At 40.4% G+C, this 21,703-nt stretch overlaps 1 protein-coding gene across 2 annotated transcripts in view; it reads left to right on the forward strand.

Moving 5' to 3' along the window:
* The window catches only part of PHEX (phosphate regulating endopeptidase homolog X-linked), a 194,712-nt gene that overhangs the window by 150,881 nt on the left and 22,128 nt on the right, over positions 1–21,703 (forward strand). For both annotated transcript variants that reach the window (XM_036841159.1, XM_036841160.1), the window contains one exon: positions 15,343–15,397. In XM_036841159.1, coding sequence (XP_036697054.1) covers positions 15,343–15,397 — 55 coding nt within the window. The remainder of the gene's footprint in view (positions 1–15,342; positions 15,398–21,703) is intronic.

Here is a 21,703-nt window from a genome sequence, read left to right on the forward strand (position 1 = left end):
AAAAGTGCCAGCATATTGTCAAGGTCAGGGTTTTGTGTATCAGAAACTGGCACGCCCGCCACTAATGCCTGGGATAGCCAGTCCGTCACAGGATACACAGCGTAATATGAAGATTGTGGGAGGGGCGTGTTTTGAACTCTTGTTCTCAGAAGGTTTTATACATTAAAACAATATTTTTGTACATTAAACAATTGCAACTCATTTGGAAAAGTATTTGTTGATGTCTCCTATCACCCAGAAATTCCACTCTTGATAAGATGAATGGATCCTGATGCCCACCGAGAGACATGTACACAAATGTTCATAGCAGCTTTATTCATAATAGCAAAAATCTGGAAAGAACCTAATTTCCATCAGCAGAAGAGTAGGTAAATAAAATTGTGCTGTATTCATACCATTGAATATTGCACAGCACGGGAAAAGAACAAAGTGCTCCATGCTGCAGTGTGTAAGAATGCTGCTGACTTAATGGTGAGTGAGACACTGCACGGTCCCGTTCGTATGAAGCTCAGGAACAGGCAAACAAATCTGTGGTCTCAGTGATAAAAGTTAAACTAATGGCTACCTTTGTTTCGGGGGGTATTGACTGAGAGGGGGCATAGGAGACATTACCTTGATCTGGGAGGTGGTTGCACAGGCGATACTTGTGTAAAAAACTCACTGTGTCCTACCATGAAAATTTCTTCCTCTACTGTGTGTATGTAACACCTCAACGTAAACAGTAATACCCCCATTCTCCCTTAAAAATTTTTAGAATAGCGTGTAGCATGCATAGACATTTGGGCTTATGACAGTTCACCTCAGGCCAAGCTGCCAGAGGTGTAGACGAGGGATCGGCAAATGTTTTCTATAAAAGGCCAGATAGTAAATATTTTTGGCTTTGCAAGCCATATGGTCTCTGTTGCAGATTCTCACCTTTGCCACTGCAGCCATAGATAATTCATAAACAAATGAGCGCGGCTGTGCTCCAGTGAAACTGTTTACATGGCTGTAGTTTGCCAATCCGTGGTGTAGAGCACTGTGAGAGGATGGGATCTAGGGAGCCTCGTGGCGTGTTGCTGACCCAGCTTCCAAAGTACTTTGGATCTAATCAGGTGGTCATACGGGAGGCGGGAGGGTGAGCCTGAGGGGGCAGCCGCTTACATTTGGTTCTCATTTCCGCTAATATAGACTGGTCTTTAGAATAAAATTCATTTCATGTATTCAGTATCAATGTGTATCTGCATAGTGCCTTATTTCAATATTAGTTTTTTATCTTCGTAGGTCTCAAATCATATTAAGGAATTATTTTAAGCAAACAAAACCTTGGCTTGAAAACAAGCAAGGCCTAAGGGCTAAAACCAATGATTTTTTATTATCTTTGCTCTTATACACAAGGGATTTAGTTGCCTCAGTTTAATCACAGATACTCTGCGAAAGAAGATAAGCCTTTGTGCAGAGGCTGGGCTAACGCTGGCATCAAACTATAGAATTAATCCTGAAATCAAACATAGATTTGTTTTGCTGTTAAGGAAATAACTGTGTTTCAGACTGGTAGAATTTCTCATACTTTGCTGACTCTGCCTAAAACCATAAAGTAGAAGCCAAGTTAGCAAATACTCAACCTGTGGCCTCTACTGGACTTTAATGAAATTAAATCCCGGAATCCACTTGACAATCTATTTGGGGAGAATTGGAAAATAATCTCCCGTAGTTTTGGAGCTACAAGGAAGGAAACTTAAGTGGCCACCTAATTCAGACTTCTCATTATCTAGAAGAGGTCCTGACAGAGCAATTCTTAGTAATTTTTTCGCCTTGTTCACTTAATATTTATAGAGCCCCCAGTGATTCTCACTTCCTGTGTATTCACACCCCTGTGTAGTCTCTCCAACACTGAATAGGGCTGACGTCTGTAACTAATAGGATACTGTGGAAATGACAGGGTGTGACTTCTGAGGCTAGGTCATAAAAGACATCTGGCTTCTGCCTTGCTCTCTTGGATTGATCGCTCTGGGGGAAGCCAGCAACCATGTCATGAGGGCCCTCAGGAAGCTGGTGGAGAGGGCCACGTGTGAAGGACCCGAGGCCTCCTGCCCATGCCCAGCACCGTGTGCGCATGCCATCTTGGAAGCGTATCCTCCAGTCCGGCCAAGCCTTCAGATGATTGCAGCCCACGCTGACATCTTGACAGCAACCGCTTGAGAGACCCTGAGACAGACCACACAAATAAGCTGTTTCCGAATTCTTGACCCAGAGGAACTGTGAGATAGTAAATGTTTATTGTTTTGAGCCACTATGTTTTGGGATACTTTGTTATATAGCAAGAAATAAGTAATACAGACGTTACAACTTCCCAGGTACTGAGTTCAGTGCTAGGTTTTTAATATGGTATGGTGTAGTGGTTAAGAGTGTGGGCTTTGATTTTGAATCCTGGCTTGGCCACTGATAACTTGCAACCTTGGGCACGTTAGTTAACTTCTTTAAGCCTCAGTTTAATTATCTATAAAATGGAGATAATAGTAGTGACTATCCTATAGGGTTGTCGTGAAGATTAAAGGTGATAATATATACAAAATGCTTGGAAGAGAAACTGGTTTATAGTAGGTAGTCAATAAATCTTAGCTGTTAGGATTCCTTGCTTTTGAGAAGTGGGGAGAGACAGACTTGTTACCAGTCATTTATAAGACATCATGGTGAGTGTGCAACAGAAGGCTGTGCAGTTCACCCTGGGAGCCACAGAGCAGTGTTAATTATCTAGGGGAATGAAGGTTGGCTTCACAGTGAAAATGGCATTTGAGTGGGCTTTGAAAGGAGGAAAATTCTGTAGGCAAAGTAGGTAGGTTGGGACATGCAGAAGTACTGGCTGGTGCAAAGGCAACACACGCGGAGCGTGGAGCAGGAACGGGCGGTGAGATGGTCACAATTGCTGGGGCACAGACTGCATGTGGTAGACGGGGGATGGGGCGAGAAGGCATGATGGGAGATGAAATGTAGAAGAAGTAGACGAGGACCTTGTAAGCCATATTGAGGAACAGGCCATAGGGAACTGGTATAGTTTTCTTTGAGAGGCAAGAAACTTCATTTTTGGTTCCTTGGTCTTAGTCTTACAGATCATGGCTTGGAGAGGGGAAAGATTGAGGCCCCCTACGCCAGCTAGGAGTTTGGCAGGTGGTTCAAGAGAAGGATGGGGAGGGTCTAAACCTAGGCAATGGCAGTGGTGAGGGGAAATAGGGAGTGGGTAAGTTAAATCCCAAAAGATTGTTCTCAAATAATTGTGTAGTGACGATACAGGTAGTTTCCCAACTTTTCCGCTGATGCTTTGAAGGACTCCCATAAAATGGAGAGTATAATTGTTCTGTGCAGCTCTTCTTCACTGAGAACCATTAATGTGCCAAGCATTGTGCTGGATACTTTAACATATATTATCTCTAATCTTCACAGTAGGTCTCTAAGCTTGGTATTGTGGGCCATTTTACAGAAGAGGAAACTGAAGCTCAGGGAGGCCAAGTAACGTGCGAAAGAGCACACAACTAGTAAGTTGCGGAGATGGGAGTGTAACCCAGCTTCTCTGATGACGTGCTCTTAGTCTTCAGCCTACACTGTTCAATGCCAGATAAGAAATGCGAGAATTACATGAAATGACACATGTGAACACACTGTGAAAAAGTTGAAAGCATGGTATAATTGTATGTTAGAGTAATCATTATATTCTGCCCTCACCCATGTGGTGGGGGATTGTTTGTTTGGTGTGGAAACAAGATATTATAGGATGTGGGGACAGCCGGGGATGAGGATCAGAAGGTCAGGTGGTCTCCAGGTTGTGCTGATTTCACGTCTTAGAGGGCTGTCGCATCAAGCAGCAGTTGATTATTGCCGTCTCTAAGAGTGCTGTTCTCTGCAAGCCCTTTGGCTAGGCCCATGATCTTCTTCCATCCTTGGATTCCGATGGGGTGGGGATGTTATTTGAGAGATTTCATAAGCTACCTTAACAAGAATATTTTGAGCTACTCTCCCAAAACGTTTTCCTTCACAAAATTTACTCTGAAATTTAAAAAAATTTTGTTAAGTGAGTTGAAGTTAAGTCATGAGCAAAGTTCACATAGTTTGCAGAATTGCCACATGATGCACTTAGCAAGGTTGTGGGACACCTGCTACAACTATTTTCAGATGTTCTTGTCCTGGTCTAGTCAAGGACTCTGGACGTCCTAATACAGCCCCATGTCTCTGAGGCCTGAGCAAGGAGGCGGCTGAGAATGACATTCTGGGTAGTGCCACCGAGAGACAAGCTGCCTTTAAGTGGGAAGCCCTGCAATCTCATGGCATTCCTGTAACTGGTGAGTCCCAGGACCGATGCCTGGAGGGACGCATTTACCACCTGCTGTGCGCTTGTGAAAACACTCTCGTGGGGCAGGACGCCTGCTGTTTCCAGACAGAGGACTGGGCAGGTTCGCTGCAGGGCTGGTAGCAGAAAGCACAGAATGGTTTTCAGGGTCAGTTTGATTCAAGAGGTGGGGTGTGAGTGGGACACACACTGGGAGCGACCTGGATGTGAGCCCGAGTGAGGAGAGCATCAGGAAGCTGGAAAAGAGCCGCGGCCAGGGAGTCAGGGAACAATCTCACTGATTTGTCTTGAAGGTCACAGTCTCACTTGTCCTCCCTTGAAAAAAATCAATTGTCTTTAACCCTTATTACAAAAGTAGTTCATATTTATTGTGGAAAATCTAGAAAATTTTAGATAAGCTAAAAATATTTTTAAAGTTAATCATAATTTATAAAAATAGCTACAGTTAATAATTTTGTTGAATCTCTCTCAAACTTATGTTTATCTACATACTTAAAATTGAAATTAACTATGGACTCGTCCAGTTAAACTGTTTTTTCCCACTGAAAGTTGTAACAAGTATTTTTTTCATTTGTTACATATTCTTCTAAGTTACCATGCAGAGTATTCCACCAAATAAAAGCACCTTAATTTCTTTAATTTCCTACCGAAAGACATTAAGGCTGTTCCACTATTGTTAAAAAACCCCCAAAACTCTGTGATGAGTTTTGCGGCTAAGTCTTTGTGCAAATCTGAGACTATCCTTTAGGGTAGATTCCTAGATGTGGAGGGGATTGCTGAGTCAAATGGTATGCTCAATTTAAGAGATTTAAAAATACATATTATGCCACTTCTCTTGAGAAAAGTGGTACCAATTTATATTTTCACTAACAACAGATGAGATGGTTTTCTTTTACCATCGTAAAAGATTCTGTTGGGCATCGTAAAGATACTGTTGGAGGAGATGAATAAAGAGACTCAGTTTTTTTTTCTTTTTGTTTTTTGGTCTAATTGATAAGGGGAAAATGTTAGTCACATTTTCATTCTTGAGACCACCATTATCTCACCCCAGATATGGCTCAGTGACCCCACACAGGCATTTGTTGAGCATCTGCTGTTTTCCCAGGCCTGGACTGAACATCACTTCCTCTAGTGTCAGTTTTGAACACCTGGGACAGCAATTGTGTGCATGAAAGGACTTGCTGGTACGCGAGTAGAATATGAGATACTGAGCTGCACAGTGGTTCCCAGAGTGTGGCCCCCGGATCAGCAGCATCCCCTGTGATAAATGGGCTTTACCTGGTCCCACCCCTGGCCTACCAAATCAGAAACTCCGGGGGTGCGCCCAGCAATTGATGTTTTAAGAAGATTTTAACCATCAAACCTCCACTAGATGCTGAAATTCGAGAACTGCTGAGCTATAAAATTGCAGTTCAAATGCAAAAGAGGTCAAACTTGGTTGGGTAAAGGTAAGGAGGCTAACTTGTCCTGGTTTGCCTGGGACTGTCCCAATTTTAGCACTGAAAGCTCCACATCCCAGGAGCCCTTCAGGCCTGGGCAGACAGGGATGGTTGGTTACGCTGGTAAAGAAGAGGTTCTCTTTGTTGCAGCCTGGAGGTAATTCTGACAGGAAAAGAATAGAAGAGCCAGAAGAGAAGATTTCAAGATGGAGGGCAGATTTTAGAAGCTGCTTTCAGCTTGTCAGTTCTAGGCTGATAGATATGGTGGCAGGAGGTTACCTGCAGGAAGCCGGCAGATGGCTAGGGCATCTTGCTGGATCCCTTGACATGAGTCACAGCTGTTAGAACTTGATATTTTCTGGAAAGGGGAGGGTTGGCATTCACCAAATTACTGCAAGATGCCAAATTGAAAAAAAAGCCACTATTAATCTTAGCAGCGAGATGACAATGAAATCCCTTTACAGCAAAAAACATAACCAAAAGTGCTTTGTAATTGCAGCAATTTCCATGTCCCTACTGATGGCCCCCTAGATTCTAGAAGAATGGTATCCGGCTTATCTGATTATAAGAACTAATCCTGAATAAGATGTAACACTCGTTCTCTCTTAGAGTGAGGATTCATCCTGGATTTTCCAAAGCAGTTGCAATTAAAACTATTTTTGTCCTTTTGTACAATCATAATTTATAAGCCGTGTAAAATTTCAGTTTTGAAAGAATAGTCTGCAAAATTATAATAAAAATATCATACGTTACAAGCACAGTGTTGAGGAGCAGTGAAGAGAGGAGAATGAGACAGGAGGGCTGATGTATATACATCAGTTATTTTTCCTAAACCAAGATTTCTGAACTTGTTTGCATATTAGAATCATCTGGGGAACTTTTAAAACATACTGCTGCTCGGGGCTCCATCCCAGACATTGTGACTTGATAGGTCTGGGACAGGGGCTTGGACATGGGTATATTTTTAAAAACCTCCCCAAGGGATTCTAATGTACAGTTGGGGTTGAGAATCCTTATTCTGATCTAAGCCAGTGGGTCTCAACTAGGATGCACCAAAGTAACTGGGGGCCTGTTGAAAACTCTGGACCCTACTGATCTTACGATTTTTTTACCCATTAGCGTACACATGTGTACAGCTAACCCCTTTCCCAAAACACGCCTATGCATCTACTCCCATGTATCCAGTCTTTCTTTACTGACTTTAAAAGACATTTCAATTAAAAATACACTTTTAGAGAGCTTTGGTATCAGTTCACCTTCCTGTTTAGATTTTGCAAAATGAAATTTTTTTCTAGTTACGTCCTTTCCCCCTCACTGGATTGTAGGTTCTTTGAGGACATTTGTATGTTCAAAACTTACCTGTGTGGCTTGGAACATCATAGGTGCTCAGTAAATGTTAGTGGTCACTGGTTATTTATGGAAGTTGCATCATCATAACCAAGCCAAACTTCTCCCAGTAGTTTTTATGATGGTATTTAAATATATTAACATCTCCAAAATTAGGGTCATAAACTATATTCACGTAGTGAACTATAGAACTTGGAGCTATTAGGCAGGATAAGTAAAATAAACAAGTCAGCAGAATTAACTACAAGTGAATCTCACCAAGAAGTATAATAATGTTGCTAAGATGGTACATCAGCAGTAAGCCTTGGAATGTAGATTGATACATGGATTAGTTCAGTAATATAAGCATATACTTAAGGCTTTTGAAAATAACTGTCATGACATGTACTAGAATAAAGTCACATTAATACACCAATAAATCCATGCAAAAAGACCAAGCATTCTGTTATTTGACAAGACTAATAATATAATACAATGTATTGATACAGTCAGCCCCTCAATAAAAGTATCACAAACACCCATAGTGATACACACTTAATGGAAAACCCAAGTACCTCTCTGGGGAAAGCACCTACAGCAAATATGGAAACAGATTTAATTAAACAGTTGAGTGTGCACATTGGCCTACACATTCTCAAGCCCATTGGATTCTCCTTTAGAACCTCACCCCTGTCAACTTCTTTTGGACTGAACTTACTTTGTCATTGGCCCCTGGCTGTGCCAATTCTGCCCCCGAGGCCGCTGGAGAGATCCTAACTGAACAAATTCAAATAATGCCACTTCCTTCAAAGGAGTCAAAAGAAAGACTGAATTTAAGAGTGAACTGCTCCCAAATTTAGATGGAGTTCGAGTTGCCTTGCACCATACAGTTGGCCCTCCATATCTACAGGTTTCATCCTAAGGTTCAACCAACCGAGGATTGAATTCCACCCTTGGATATGGAGGGTGTTAGTAAGTTTTCAAAAGTTTGATGGAGAGAAAGGGAAGAAGCAGGTGCTCTGGGTTTTGAAGACTGGTATTGAAAGTTGGAGGCCTCCCATCTTGTTAAATCTGACCAAACACAGAAACAACATGTTTCCAGTCTGACTACAGTTGTCTTAAGATAATCACCATTTGTAAGTGTCAATATATAAAAAACAAAACCCAAAACTTACAAATGACAAAACGTTGGAAGAAAATGCTTTCAAAATACTTGCCACATGATAACTTTCTTGAACCATACACTTATGGATATGGAACTTAAAATTGATGTGGCAGGGCTTCCCTGGTGGCGCAGTGGTTGAGAATCTGCCTGCCAATGCAGGGCACACGGGTTCGAGCCCTGGTCTGGGAAGATCCCACATGCCGCGGAGCAACTAGGCCCGTGCGCCACAATTACTGAGCCTGCGCGTCTGGAGCCTGTGCTCCGCAACAAGAGAGGCCGCGACAGTGAGAGGCCCGTGCACCGCGATGAAGAGTGGCCCCCGCTTGCCACAACTAGAGAAAGCCCTCGCACAGAAACGAAGACCCAACACAGCCATAAATAAATAATTAAAAAAAAATTAATGTGGCAATTATGTGAAAGCATACAAAGAATGTAGGGAAAAGAGATTATCTGCATTCAGTATTGTTAGGACCAAAGGACTCTGATCTAAATCAGTATTTTGTGTGATTTTCTCTTTGTAGCATATGCCATAAAACCATAAAAGGGAAAATATCCTACTTTTATTCCTTGGTGGTATGGAGGGCTAAGAGGACATAGGGTGATGGAATTTGCATGGAGCTGGGCAGAGCTTTTCATCTTGTTAATATTTGCATTCTGATTAAGAGTTTATTGAAAAAAATGTGCAAACTTCAAAACCGCACTAGCTCGGCCATGATTGTAAGGGAATGACACCAACAGAGTACCTAATCTAGAAGGTAAAGGAAAACCGGAACTTGAATAATGGAACATAGCCCTATTCTGGTATTGAATATGGAAACTTCAAGAAGTAGCGCATTGGTAGTACTAATAGTGTCGTGTAATGTTTTAGACTCTGGCTAACACGCACTCATAGTTATAGGTAATGTTTAACCCCAGTCACCGTTTAGAGTTTCACAAAGTGCAGATTCCATTCACTCAGCAAATATTTATTGAGTGCTTACCACGTGCCAGGCATTGTTCTGGAGATATTGCAGTGAGAGAACGTAAAAATGAAAGCCCTTTTGTTAGGGAGCTTGCATTCCAGTTGGGGAAAGACAGACGATACTTTATAAAGGATAAGTAAAATTTAGAGTATCATAGATGGTGGTATTATGATGAGATATAAAGCAAGAAAGGGGGGTAGAATAATACTTTCCTCCTTTAAAAAGCACTAGGGAAGGCCTTAATGAGAAGGAGGTGACATTTGAGTAAATATCTGAAGCTAGTTTTGTACATAGTAGTGGGAAGTTCTGGGCTGGGGGGAGAGGGGTGGGAAAAAAGGGAAATTATTAATTTTTTTCCCATCTCTCCATACAGTTTGAACTCTATCCCTGAGGATATACGTTTGTTTTCTTAGGTCTGAGCTGTGGGACAATGGGCTAATTTTGTTTTTTTTTCTCTATATTTGCCTTTGCTAAAAACCCTAATTAATGTGATTTTACACTAGTAAAATGGACACTGAAACCCAGACACACTGAAGCATTTAACTTTTCCTGGAAAGATACACCTACAGTTAGGATATAACTTTATGACTTTAAAGGCCAACTAGTTGAACCTGGCCCACTGAATGTGATCAGTTGTTTCGTAGTTGTGTCCTAAACAAAAGCACTCTATGGTCACCATTTTGCGAAGATTCCAACTAGGTTAGTCAATATTCATTGATAGAGTTATGAGAAACGCCAGTAAAAACAAAAGGCTGACCCAAGTAGAAAGCCTAAAGCAGGCCTTGTGATTTTCCTACATGCAGATTTGAGAAAGAGAATTTTTTGCTACCAAATAGTGAGGTTGTTACAACATATAGATACCAATATTTTCTTTTGTCAGAATTTTAGTGTTTGGAATTATTTAACCACAGTCTGTATTTTTGCTTGAAATAGGAATTTGCTTGTGTTGACAAATGTATGAGCAAAAAACTACTATGTAAGCTTAGTTAACTATAAACTGTTTTGGGATAACCTTTAGGAGAAATTTCTGTAATACACACACCTGTTTATCTCTAAAAGAGTTCATTTTATTTTTAAAAATATTTATTTATTTATTTATTTATTTTTGGCTGTGTTGGGGTCTTATTTGCGGCATGTGGGATCTTTCTTTGTTGCGGTGCACGGGCTTCTCTCTACTTGTGGTGCACAGCCTCCAGAGCGCACAGGCTCAGTAGTTGTGGCGCGCGGGCTTAGTTGCCCCGCGGCATGTGGGATCTTAGTTTCCCGACCAGGGATCAGACCCGCGTCCCCTGCATTGGAAGGTGGATTCTTAACCACTGGACCACCAGGGAAGTCCCTAAAAGAGTTCATTTTAATTATACAAGTTGATTACCTTTGATTAATTAATATTTAAAACACTACATTTATGTCCAAAGCCCCTTTAACCACCCACCACCCCAAATCCCATTTATCTCCAAGAGGTAAGTAACCACTATGACCACTTTGATGTGTATTTTACAGACCTTTTCTGTGAATTTTCATACATATACTCAAACTGATAGGATAGTTATTTTAAATATATAAATGGCATTTATATATCTATATCTATGCCTTGCTTTATTCCAACAGCATTTCTTAGAGAGTTTCCCATGCTAGAATATGGAGACCTGCCTCTTTCTTTTCATTTGCTGCACAGCAGTCCATAATATGGTTATACCATCATTAACTCATTCCCCTCCTGTTGAACATCTAGGTTGTTGCACACTTTTCTCAGTTACAGCAATGCAGCAATAAAGATATTTAGCCATGACACCACAGTGCATGCGAGCCAGTGATTGGGCAGTGGTTCTTGAAGTGTGGTTCCCAAACCATCAGCATCACATCACAGGGGAACTTGTTAGGGATGCAAATTCCTAGCCACCTCTCTGGACCTACTGACTCAGAAACTCTGAGGGTGAGGCCCAGCAATCTGTATTTCAGTAAGTCCTCCAGGTGATTCTGATGCATGACAAAATTTGAGAACCGCTGGTGGGAATATATATGTGTACATATACACATAGATGTGTACATACGTAGTCAGTTCTGCTATAATGCGACATGTGGTCCTAAATATCACTGCACTATGCAAAACTGTGCAATAAAAGCCACGAGGCTTATGGGACAAATGGCGTTGGGGCACAACAATCAAAAACTATCAGTGACATGTGAAAACAAAAGCTAGGAGCCTAATAAAAACGACAGCACAGTTTTACACATGTTAAATGGGTAAATACATAAATGCTACAGTAAATATGGTGCTTTCCCTTAAAAAAAAGACCTGAAGTTTGCTTGGGGAAGTTGGCATTGGAGGGCTTACAGCTTGTGAGTTACTGTGTAGTGGTGGAAGGAGGTTTATCTGAAAAGTTTTAACACCAGATGTGGATGGGTAGGGCTTCTAACACATGGGGGACAGAGGTAGCTGGTCCATGTTGGGATGTGTGCATTTTGTGTACTCTTAAGCAGCTCAGTTCATTTGGGTGCAATTTTCTGCTTTCATCTAGCATTTCTCATGGACAAAATTGCGCATAAGAAAATGTGAAATTGGAGTTATGTTCCAGTCTTTTCCCTGATATTTCAATCATGTTGGAACAAATTTACCTTTTCAATACAAGCGTTATAGCAGACCTGACTCTATATACCTGTGCATACATTTACACATGTAGTACACATAAAAGGACTCATACATGACAGAATGCTGTATTTACACTTAATTTTTTTTTGCTTAATAACATCTCTTAGAGCCTTTTCCTTATCAGCATGCAGTTACTCGTTTTTTAAAATGGCATTTAAAGCATTAAGAGATGACTAAATTGCTTTCCAAAATGCTTGCAAGAATTTATATTCCCACCAACATGCTTCCTACACCCTGGCCAGTATGACGTATTATTAAATTTATGAATTTTTGCCAGTCCGATAGTTAAATTTCTCTTTCCTCCCTCTCCTTCCCTCTCTCCTATCTCTCATGTTCATATGTATGCGTACATATATACACACACACACTTACATTGTGAGGAATGTCTCCCATAATATACTGATAGAAAAAGGAGCTTGAAAAGTGTGAAATAGGTGGTGAGGCAGTGCTGAAATGGGAAGAAGAGGAGATAAAATGGATATGCAAGAAAAGATAAGGAAAGCCTATTAAAAAGGGAGAGGAAAAGAAAGAGAATTCAGTTTCCATTTATTTAATTATTTTTCGCTTCTACCTTTGCTAAATAGAACTCATTCGCTTTATGAGATAAGATATTGAGTTGGCCCTGTTGGGATTTGATCTGTCACTCTCGCCAGTTGACATCTCCAAAAATGCAGCTTAAACAGTTAATCCATTCACTTCAGCAAAATGGTCCTAAGGGCATCAGATTCTTCTGTTGATCAGTGTTGGGTTCCATGGCCCTGACAAGCTGCGAAGATACAGCTGATCAGGGGAGTGTGATGGCTGCGGTCTGCGAGTCTGGGGCCTCTAACAGCAACAGCGGCAGAAAGGAGGCTCATGCAGGTGTCAGATGTTTTCCTGTAAAGGGGTTGGCAATGGGCATAAATGCTTCCAGCTGGGCACATTACCAAGCAGGAAAGCCATAATGATTTAATAATTAAGTCACATTGGTCTATGATCATTGTTCTTATTAGGAAATATCATTGCTTTTTGATGATATATTATGTGAGACAGAATTTTCATATAAACACTGTGATTTGCATATATATGTAATATATATTTGCATATATATATTCAAGTCAGAATGACTTACTGAAAGTAATCACCAAAAAGATGATGGAATATGGATGTAAAGATGCCAGAGATATTTAAGAAAATGTGGAAATTATGAAGATTAATATGACATTGCTCCTCCAGAGTCAGATGCATTTTCCTTTATGTGAAAGCAGCAGGAAGAGAGAGGACTACTAGCTGGATCCAGCTCTGTTTTACAATTAGGTTTTTGCACCCTGAAATCTCAAACTATGATATTATTTAAAAAATATAAATAGTATATGTATATGAATTACATAGAATTAATATTTCACTTCTAAATTAAGAATGTGCTTTCCTACCGTCACTTCTCGTAGTGTCCTGTCTTGGAGGAGAGGTAGACAGATTGTTGAGAGGGAGAGAGGGAAGAGAAAACATTTGAACTCATAAAAGAGCTTTTAGTCTCCAGGGGCTTTGAGCAGTGGCTCTGGAGCAGGCAAGGATGTTGCAGAAGGTATCTCTCTCTCTCTCTCATTTTTTTTGTTACTATTCTTTGCATTCCCAGTTGTGATGGCTTGTAAGTGCAGCTCCTAGGATCAACCCCAGGGTACAAAATTTAGTGGCGAGTTGGAAAGGCAAAGCAAAGCAAGGCATTTCTCCCACTCATCTGTACCCAGGGCCAGCTACATAGTTTGTGGGGCTTAGTACAAAATGAAAATATGGGGACCTCTTTTTCAGAAAGCAGGAAAAAGTGCTGTAAAGGGGCTAAAATATATAGCCTTGTCCTGTCTTCTACAGCCTCTCTTTCTCTAGACTTGTCACAGTAGTTTTTATTTGCTATTTAATACCATTGTAAGTTGTAAGAAAAATTAAAAATTTAAATCATCAGCGTAATTTTACCATTCATCTTTATATTGTGCAATGCCAAAACAAATACAGATATAAGAACTTTTTTTAAAACAATATTTATTTATTTGGTTGCTCTGGGTCTTAGTTGCGTCAGGTGGGCTCCTTAGTTGTGGCTCGAGGGCTCCTTAGTTGTGGCTCGCCAGCTCCTTAGTTGCAGCACGTGGGTGCCTTAGTTGTGGCAGGCGGGCTCCTTAGTTGCGGCTCGCAGGCTTCTTAGTTGCAGCTCGAGGGCTCCTTAATTGTGGCTCGCCACCTCGTTAGTTGCAGCATGTGGGCTCCTTAGTTGTGGCACGCAGCCTCCTTAGTTGAGGCATGCGAACTCTTAGTTGCAGCATGCATGTGGGATCTAGTTCCCTGACCAGGGATCGAACCCAGGCCCCCTGCATTGGGAGCGTGGAGTCTTATCCACTGTGCCACCAGGGGAGTCCCCAGATATAAGAACTTTTAACTGAGATGTGGAATTGACGAAATTGTAGTTTGTATTTTCTAGCTTGTACATGGGTATGTATTTTCTTCTTGCCAGAACAGTGGAAACACTGCATAAAACTAACTCAGTTGGTTTTACTTCATTTCTTATATACATGTACATTCTACCAACACTCTCTACCTTTGGCTTACTGATGAGTAAGAAAGGACTGAAAGGAAAAGAAACTATGGGTCGTCCTGTCTTTCCCTTTCCTTCTACGTCATCATTTCGGTATATGTGGTTGACCGATACAGGAGTAAGAAAGAGTATGACAGAGTTCCTTGGCCATTCATGTTTCTTAGAATGCCACTGCTGCCCTTTGGTGATCAAAGCAAATTCTGCTTCCAACAGAAAGAGCCCCAAGAGGGCTGTCAGAGCTCCCACATACTCAGCCCTAGATGTAACATGCTTACCTTGTACTCGTTTTGAGTCTTGCTGAATTCGCACATATTGTGGGTCTACTGGAGTTCTGCGCTCCCAGGGAGCATCTTGGATGCTGCGTGCAAATGGAGCATAAAAGGAACCGTGGACAGGAATATTTTGCATGGCTGCTTTGCTCACATGCATGCTTTCTTGTCCCCTTGGTCTCCACTTCCAAAATCACATTCAAACATAAATTTATTAAGCATTTCATACAGTGACAGCAGAGCATTAATTCCATTGCAGGGTCCTTCTGCACGGCGGCCCTGTGTGACTGCATTGGTTGTGTGCCCATGAAGCTGGCCCTTTCTGTATCAGGGGAAGCCACAAGAAAGCTGGAAGCCTCTTGCATGTGCTGTTTATGAAGGAACCCAGTTCACAGCAGCTTGGACACTGCCAATAGTGTATCCATGCAAAATAAGTTTCCTTGAAACTGATGGAATGCACTGATTGCAAACTCAGTTGAATTAATATCATCTTAGAGATAGTTGGATCTCTTAGAGGGGTCCCAGCTCCATGAGGAGTACCTTTAAGATGGGCCTTTGGAACTTCAGTGCCAAAGCTAGAACCAGATACTCATCATTAAATCAATCCCTACATCCCTTACAATTTTGTTTGTTTGTCTTTCTCCCAGGATTTCCAGCAGGAGAGCTCCAGAAGCCTTTCTTTTGGGGAACAGAATATCCTCGGTAAGTAAACTAATAAAGAAACCAGTTACTGACAAGTAACGAAGAACGTGATGTTTTGGCAGAGCATAGAATATAAAGTCAAAGAAACAAAGCCAGTGGTTGTTCAGCAAAAGGAAGGCATGGAACCTGGCATGGGTCGGCCCTACTCTCGCCATGTTAGGTATTTGTTTACTGATTCTTGTTTCCAGAGTGTATGACTGGGTAGGAAAGCCAACCTATACACAGGTAGCTTTCATTTTTTATGCATTTGTTCACTTATGCATTGACTCATACTAGAAAAATGTGGACCTTGAAGGATTGTTAGGATTCGAATTGATGGTCATGGGTCCAATACAATTCCAGATGGAAGAAACAATGTGAGAAAAGGAAAGAAAATTGCTTTTCAAATAGCAAAGAGTCTGGTTTGGCTGGTCCAAGTGTGATTCCTCCATCTTCCAAACGAGCAAAGTCGCATTTTTTTGACCATTCATCCATAGTCACATCTCCTCCTTTTTTTTTTTTTTTTGAATTTTATTTTATTTATTTTTTTATACAGCAGGTTCTTATTAGTTATCCATTTTATACATATTAGTGTATATATGTCAATCCCAATCTCCCAGTTCATCACACCACCACCACCCCCTGGCCACTTTCCCCCCTTGGTGTCCATACGTTTGTTCTCTACATCTGTGTCTCTATTTCTGCCCTGCAAACCGGTTCATCTGTACCATTTTTCTAGGTTCCACATATATGCGTTAATATACGATATTTGTTTTTCTCTTTCTGACTTCACTCTGTATAACAGTCTCTAGATCCATCCATGTCTCTACAAATGACCCAGTTTCGTTCCTTTTTATGGCTGAGTAATATTCCATTGTATATATGTACCACATCTTCTTTATCCATTCGTCTGTCGATGGGCATTTAGGTTGCTTCCATGACCTGGCTATTGTAAATAGTGCTGCAATGAACATTGGGGTGCATGTGTCTTTTTGAATTATGGTTTTCTCTGGGTATGTGCCCAGTAGTGGGATTGCTGGGTCATATGGTAATTCTATTTTTAGTTTTTTAAGGAACCTCCATACTGTTCTCCATAGTGGCTGTATCAATTTACATTCCCACCAGCAGTGGAAGAGGGTTCCCTTTTCTCCACACCCTCTCCAGCATTTGTTGTTTGTAGATTTTCTGATGCTGCCCATTCTAACTGGTGTGAGGTGATACCTCATTGTAGTTTTGATTTGCATTTCTCTAATAATTAGTGATGTTGAGCAGCTTTTCATGTGCTTCTTGGCCATCTGTATGTCTTCTTTGGAGAAATGTCTATTTAGGTCTTCTGCCCATTTTTGGATTGGGTTGTTTGTTTTTTTAATATTCAGCTGCATGAGCTGTTTATATATTTTGGAGATTAATCCTTTGTCCGTTGATGCATTTGCAAATATTTTCTCCCATTCTGAGGGTTGTCTTTTCGTCTTGTTTATGGTTTCCTTTGCTGTGCAAAAGCTTGGAAGTTTCATTAGGTCCCATTTGTTTATTTTTTGTTTTTATTCCCATTCCTCTAGGAGGTGGATCAAAAAAGGTCTTGCTGTGATTTATGTCAAAAGAGTGTTCTTCCTATGTTTTCCTCTAAAAGATTTATAGTGTCCGGTTTTAGATTTAGGTCTCTAATCCATTTTGAGTTTATTTTTGTATATGGTGTTAGGGAGTGTTCTAATTTCATTCTTTTACATGTAGCTGTCCAGTTTTCCCAGCACCACTTATTGAAGAGACTGTCTTTTCTCCATTGTATATCTTTGCTTCCTTTGTCATAGATTAGTTGACCATGGGTGCGTGGCTTTATCTCTGGGATTTCTATCCTGTTGCATTGATCTATATTTCTGTTTTTGTGCCAGTCCCATCCTGTGTTGATTACTGTAGCTTTGTAGTACAGTCTGAAGTCGGGCAGTCTGGTTCCTCCAGCTCTGTTTTTTTCCCTCAAACTGCTTCGGCTCTTCCAGGTTTTTTGTGTCTCCATACAAATTTTAAGATTTTTTTGTTCTAGTTCTGGAAAAAATGCCATTGGTAATTTGAGAGGGATTGCATTGAATATGTAGATTGCTTCGAGTAGTATAGTCATTTTCACAACATTGATTCTTCCAATCCAAGAACATGGTATTTCTCTCCATCTGTTTGTATCATCTTCAATTTCCTTCTTCAGTGTCATAGTTTTCAGCATACAGATCTTTTGTCTCCCTAGGTAGGTTTATTCCTAGGTATTTTATTCTTTTTGTTGCAGTGGTAAATGGGAGTGTTTCCTTAATTTCTCTTCCAGGTTTTTCATCATTAGTGTATAGGAATGCAAGAGATTTCTGTGCATTAATTTTGTATCCTGCAGCTTTACCAAATTCATTGATTAGCTCTAGTAGTTTTCTGGTGGCATCTTTAGGATTCTCTATGTATAGTATCATGTCATCCGCAAACAGTGACAGTTTTACTTCTTCTTTTCCAATTTGTATTCCTTTTATTTCTTTTTCTTCTCTGAGTGCTGTGGCTAAAACTTCCAATACTATGTTGAATAATAGTGGTGAGAGTGGACATCCTTGTCTTGTTCCTGATCTTAGAGGAAATGCTTTCAGTTTTTCACCATTGAGAATGATGTTTGCTGTGGGTTTGTCGTATATGGCCTTTATTATGTTGAGGTAGGTTCCCTCTATGCCCACTTTCTGGAGAATTTTTATCAGAAATGGGTGTTGAATTTTGTCAAAAGCTTTTTCTGCATCTATTGAGATGATCACATGGTTTTTATTCTTCAATTTGTTAATATGGTGTATCACATTGATTTGCGTATATTGAAGAATCCTTGCATTCCTGGGATAAATCCCACTTGATCATGGTGTATGATCCTTTTAATGTGTTGTTGGATTCTGTTTGCTAGTAGTTTGTTGAGGATTTTTGCATCTATATTCATCAGTGATATTGGTCTGTAATTTTCTTTTTTTGTAGTATCTTTGTCTGGTTTTGGTATCAGGGTGATGGTAGCCTCATAGAATGAGTTTGGGAGTGTTCCTCCCTCTGCTATATTTTGGAAGAGTTTGAGAAGGATGGGTGTTAGCTCTTCTCTAAATGTTTGATAGAGTTCACCTGTGAAGCCATCTGGTCGTGGACTTTTGTTTGTTGGAAGATTTTTAATCACAGTTTCAATTTCATTACTTGAGTCACATCTCCTTCTGACTCTCCTCTTCTGCCTTCTCCTCCACTTTTTTTTTTTTTTTTAAAGCCAGTTATTACTGTGGGCAACTGGGGCTCGTTTTGCTGGGGAACTGTAGAATATGCTTCAGCATGATTCCATCTCAGGAGCAAAAGAGCTGGGGTATTTGTCATCCAACTCACTTTCCATCATTGATTGAGGACTGCCACCAGGTGTGTTAACTCCCCGGCGTTGCCCAGCATAGGCCTAGAGGGCTCTGGTGGCCAGAGAAAGCCCTGGGGCGACTAGTTTCAGGTGCTGGCAGTTGGAAGCTGTCAGATTGGTGTGCTTGAAAATGGTGAGTGCCCAGGGACAGCAGCAGGCGTCGGTAAAGCCTGCTATAGGGAAGCACTATCATTAGCATAAATGAAAATTATCCGTGTGTATTGACCAAATCCATTAATATCATCCCAGGTCTCAGCTGCATAGTTTCATCAGTGTTCAGGTATTTGGAATCAATTTTCTCTATTGTTAAGTTTAGAAATTTATATATATTTCCATAAAATTAAAGGTTTAGGCTAAATATTTGCTAAGCTTGCTTCCAACTAAAAAAGTCCTAGAAGCCTTTGATCCTGCTTATCATCAGCGATTTAACTGATCTTCTGTGGTTATATACCTGGACGCTTGGACATAGTCTGGTTGGGTTTTGAATTTATTGATCAATGTATTTGTTTATTGGGTCCACGAGATGATTTTCTGATATAGAAGTCAAAATCATAGAAACTTAGGAAATGTTAGTGTTCAACCTTATGCTGAGTGGGAGAGAGATTTTTATTTTTTTCCTACGTGTTCTATGTTTGCATTGAAGCCATTCATCCTCTATTAACATACCCATTCAATGAATAATTATTAAGCATCGTTTGGGCACTCAACATTGGAAATGTGGAGATGCTGGAGAGATGGAAATCACAGTCTGGTGAGATGGGTTCCCGTACATCCATCTGTTCTAGATGGATTTCCTCCAGAACCAACGAGTGGGTATTCTTTCTGCTCACACTGGTCACCTTAGCCCTCCCATGAGTGTTGGGTCTAATTGTGGCGACATCAACAAGCTGAATTATTTCCAGAGGAAAGAATCAGGATTTAAATGGCCTAAGACAAAATATCCCAAAGTGTGTGTTCCGTGAAGTAGTAATAGAGGTGAGTTGTCCTCCCCTCCCCTTTGTTTTGGAGACTCACAGTACTTAGCAGCATAAAAATTCCCAAGAAGTCCTGCCAGAAGTCCCTAAACTCCCCTTCTTCCTGTGTTTTGGGAACTGCTGGTCTAGAATTTATGACTGAAGAGAAAAGAGTTGAAAGAACTTGAGAAGAGAACACTTGAGGGATAAACTCGTAACTGTTTTCACATTTTTGAAGGAAAGTTAAGGTAGCAGAATCATTTACTAAATTTGGGGAGGTCAGAGGGGTGTTTAGAATACCTTAGACCACTACACTAGACCAATAGAGAGAAGAGAGATTCTAGATCAACATTAGGAGCACCGTTTTGTTTAGAACTACTCAAAGAGGGAATGGGCCACCTCAGAAGGGGATGAGCTCCTGGTTATTGAACATGCCTAAGGGGAGAAGTCTTAGGACCATTTGAATGGGTTTTTGTAGACCTCTGCTAAGGAATTGAACTAAGTGACCTTAAAGCTGCCTGTAACTCTGAGATTTTTATGCATTTCCACTTCAGGCATAGAATAGCCTCTACCTGATGACAGCATGGGCTCATGGTTGCTCCAGACAGCAGTATGGTGGTTTTGTTGTTGACAGCAAATCCTGTGCTTATGTTAAACCCCTCGGGTAGAAAGAACAAAAGAGAAACTGAGTAGGTGGAAAAAGTGTCATCTTCCCCATTTTATTTTTGGAAGGCTAGATTTTCTCTGCAGGAGTCTTCTTGTTTCTGGCCAGCAAGTCACACTTTAAAAGGCATACAAGTTTATTTATTTATTTTTATGACATGCTAATTTAAATAACGTCCATTGATAAAACGAAGATGTGAATTTAGTATTAAGAAACATTATCATTGTCAGGCTTAGTCATCTAAAATTACTTTTTCTTTGGCTCTTGTCCAAAAGATTGTGATTATGTAACTGAGAATTGGAACTTGCAATGATTCAATCATTTTCTGAATTCTCTATTACCCTTTGCAAATAGGAAGCTCGTTGGAGCAGTCCCTCTTAAGGGACATTTATTGCACAGCGGTTGCTATAAGCTTCCATTGTTCATCCCTTAAATTCATCCAGTCAACAGCATTGACCGAGGCTTGTAGAGGACCAAGTACTATTCTCAGCTGAGAGTCCTGGAAAAAATGAAATGTTACAGCCTGCATAGTGATAGCTACTGCTGCAAAAATTAGCACTATGTAAAATTACAAGTTTGTCCCACACTGCTCTGATAGGTCTATGATTGAAATGCATAATTTTACTCTTACTTCTTTAATGAAGGTTTGCAATGATGGAAAAACAGTAGGAAAGCATTTTTTCAAATGCAAATTACCTTGCAGGAAAGAAATAACAAAGGAAGGAACTGCCACCAAAGGGAAAAATTAAATCTTACAGCACTTCCTTGGGTATAGTTGAGACAAACAATTAACATGTTAAGGATCATTATGTCCTGTAATAACATGTTGCTTCAAAAATTTTTGTTCCTTCCACTCATAGGTCCTATCTATTTGCTGGGTGACTTTGATGTTGCATCAGGAACCAACTGTGAAATATTTTTAGTATAATTACAAATCTTAGGAAGAATCCTTATAACAAGGATTTTAAGTTGTCTGTAATCCTCATGCACATGTTAAATGACTAAAATAAGTTACATATTGATCTGTCACTTGCAAGAAATGGTAAAGTTAATTAATCAATTAGTTAAATCATTATTACTTTCTTACTGTGTACTAGGTACGGAGAATTTAGCAGCAATCAAGTAGATAAGGGTTTGGCTTTCAGGGAACTTTTAGTTGAGAGAGAAGATCCCAGACACACATATAGGGAAGCCCCCCTATTGATTTCCTGATATATGATTTATATGTTCTCTTTCAGTTACCTATTGCTCCGTAACAAAGCGCCACCACTGTTGGCTCATGATTCTGCAATTTGGGCGGGACTCAGCCGAGACAGCTTGTT

Source organism: Balaenoptera musculus, chromosome X, assembly GCF_009873245.2.
Source record: "Balaenoptera musculus isolate JJ_BM4_2016_0621 chromosome X, mBalMus1.pri.v3, whole genome shotgun sequence".
Taxonomy (NCBI): Eukaryota; Metazoa; Chordata; class Mammalia; order Artiodactyla; family Balaenopteridae; genus Balaenoptera; species Balaenoptera musculus.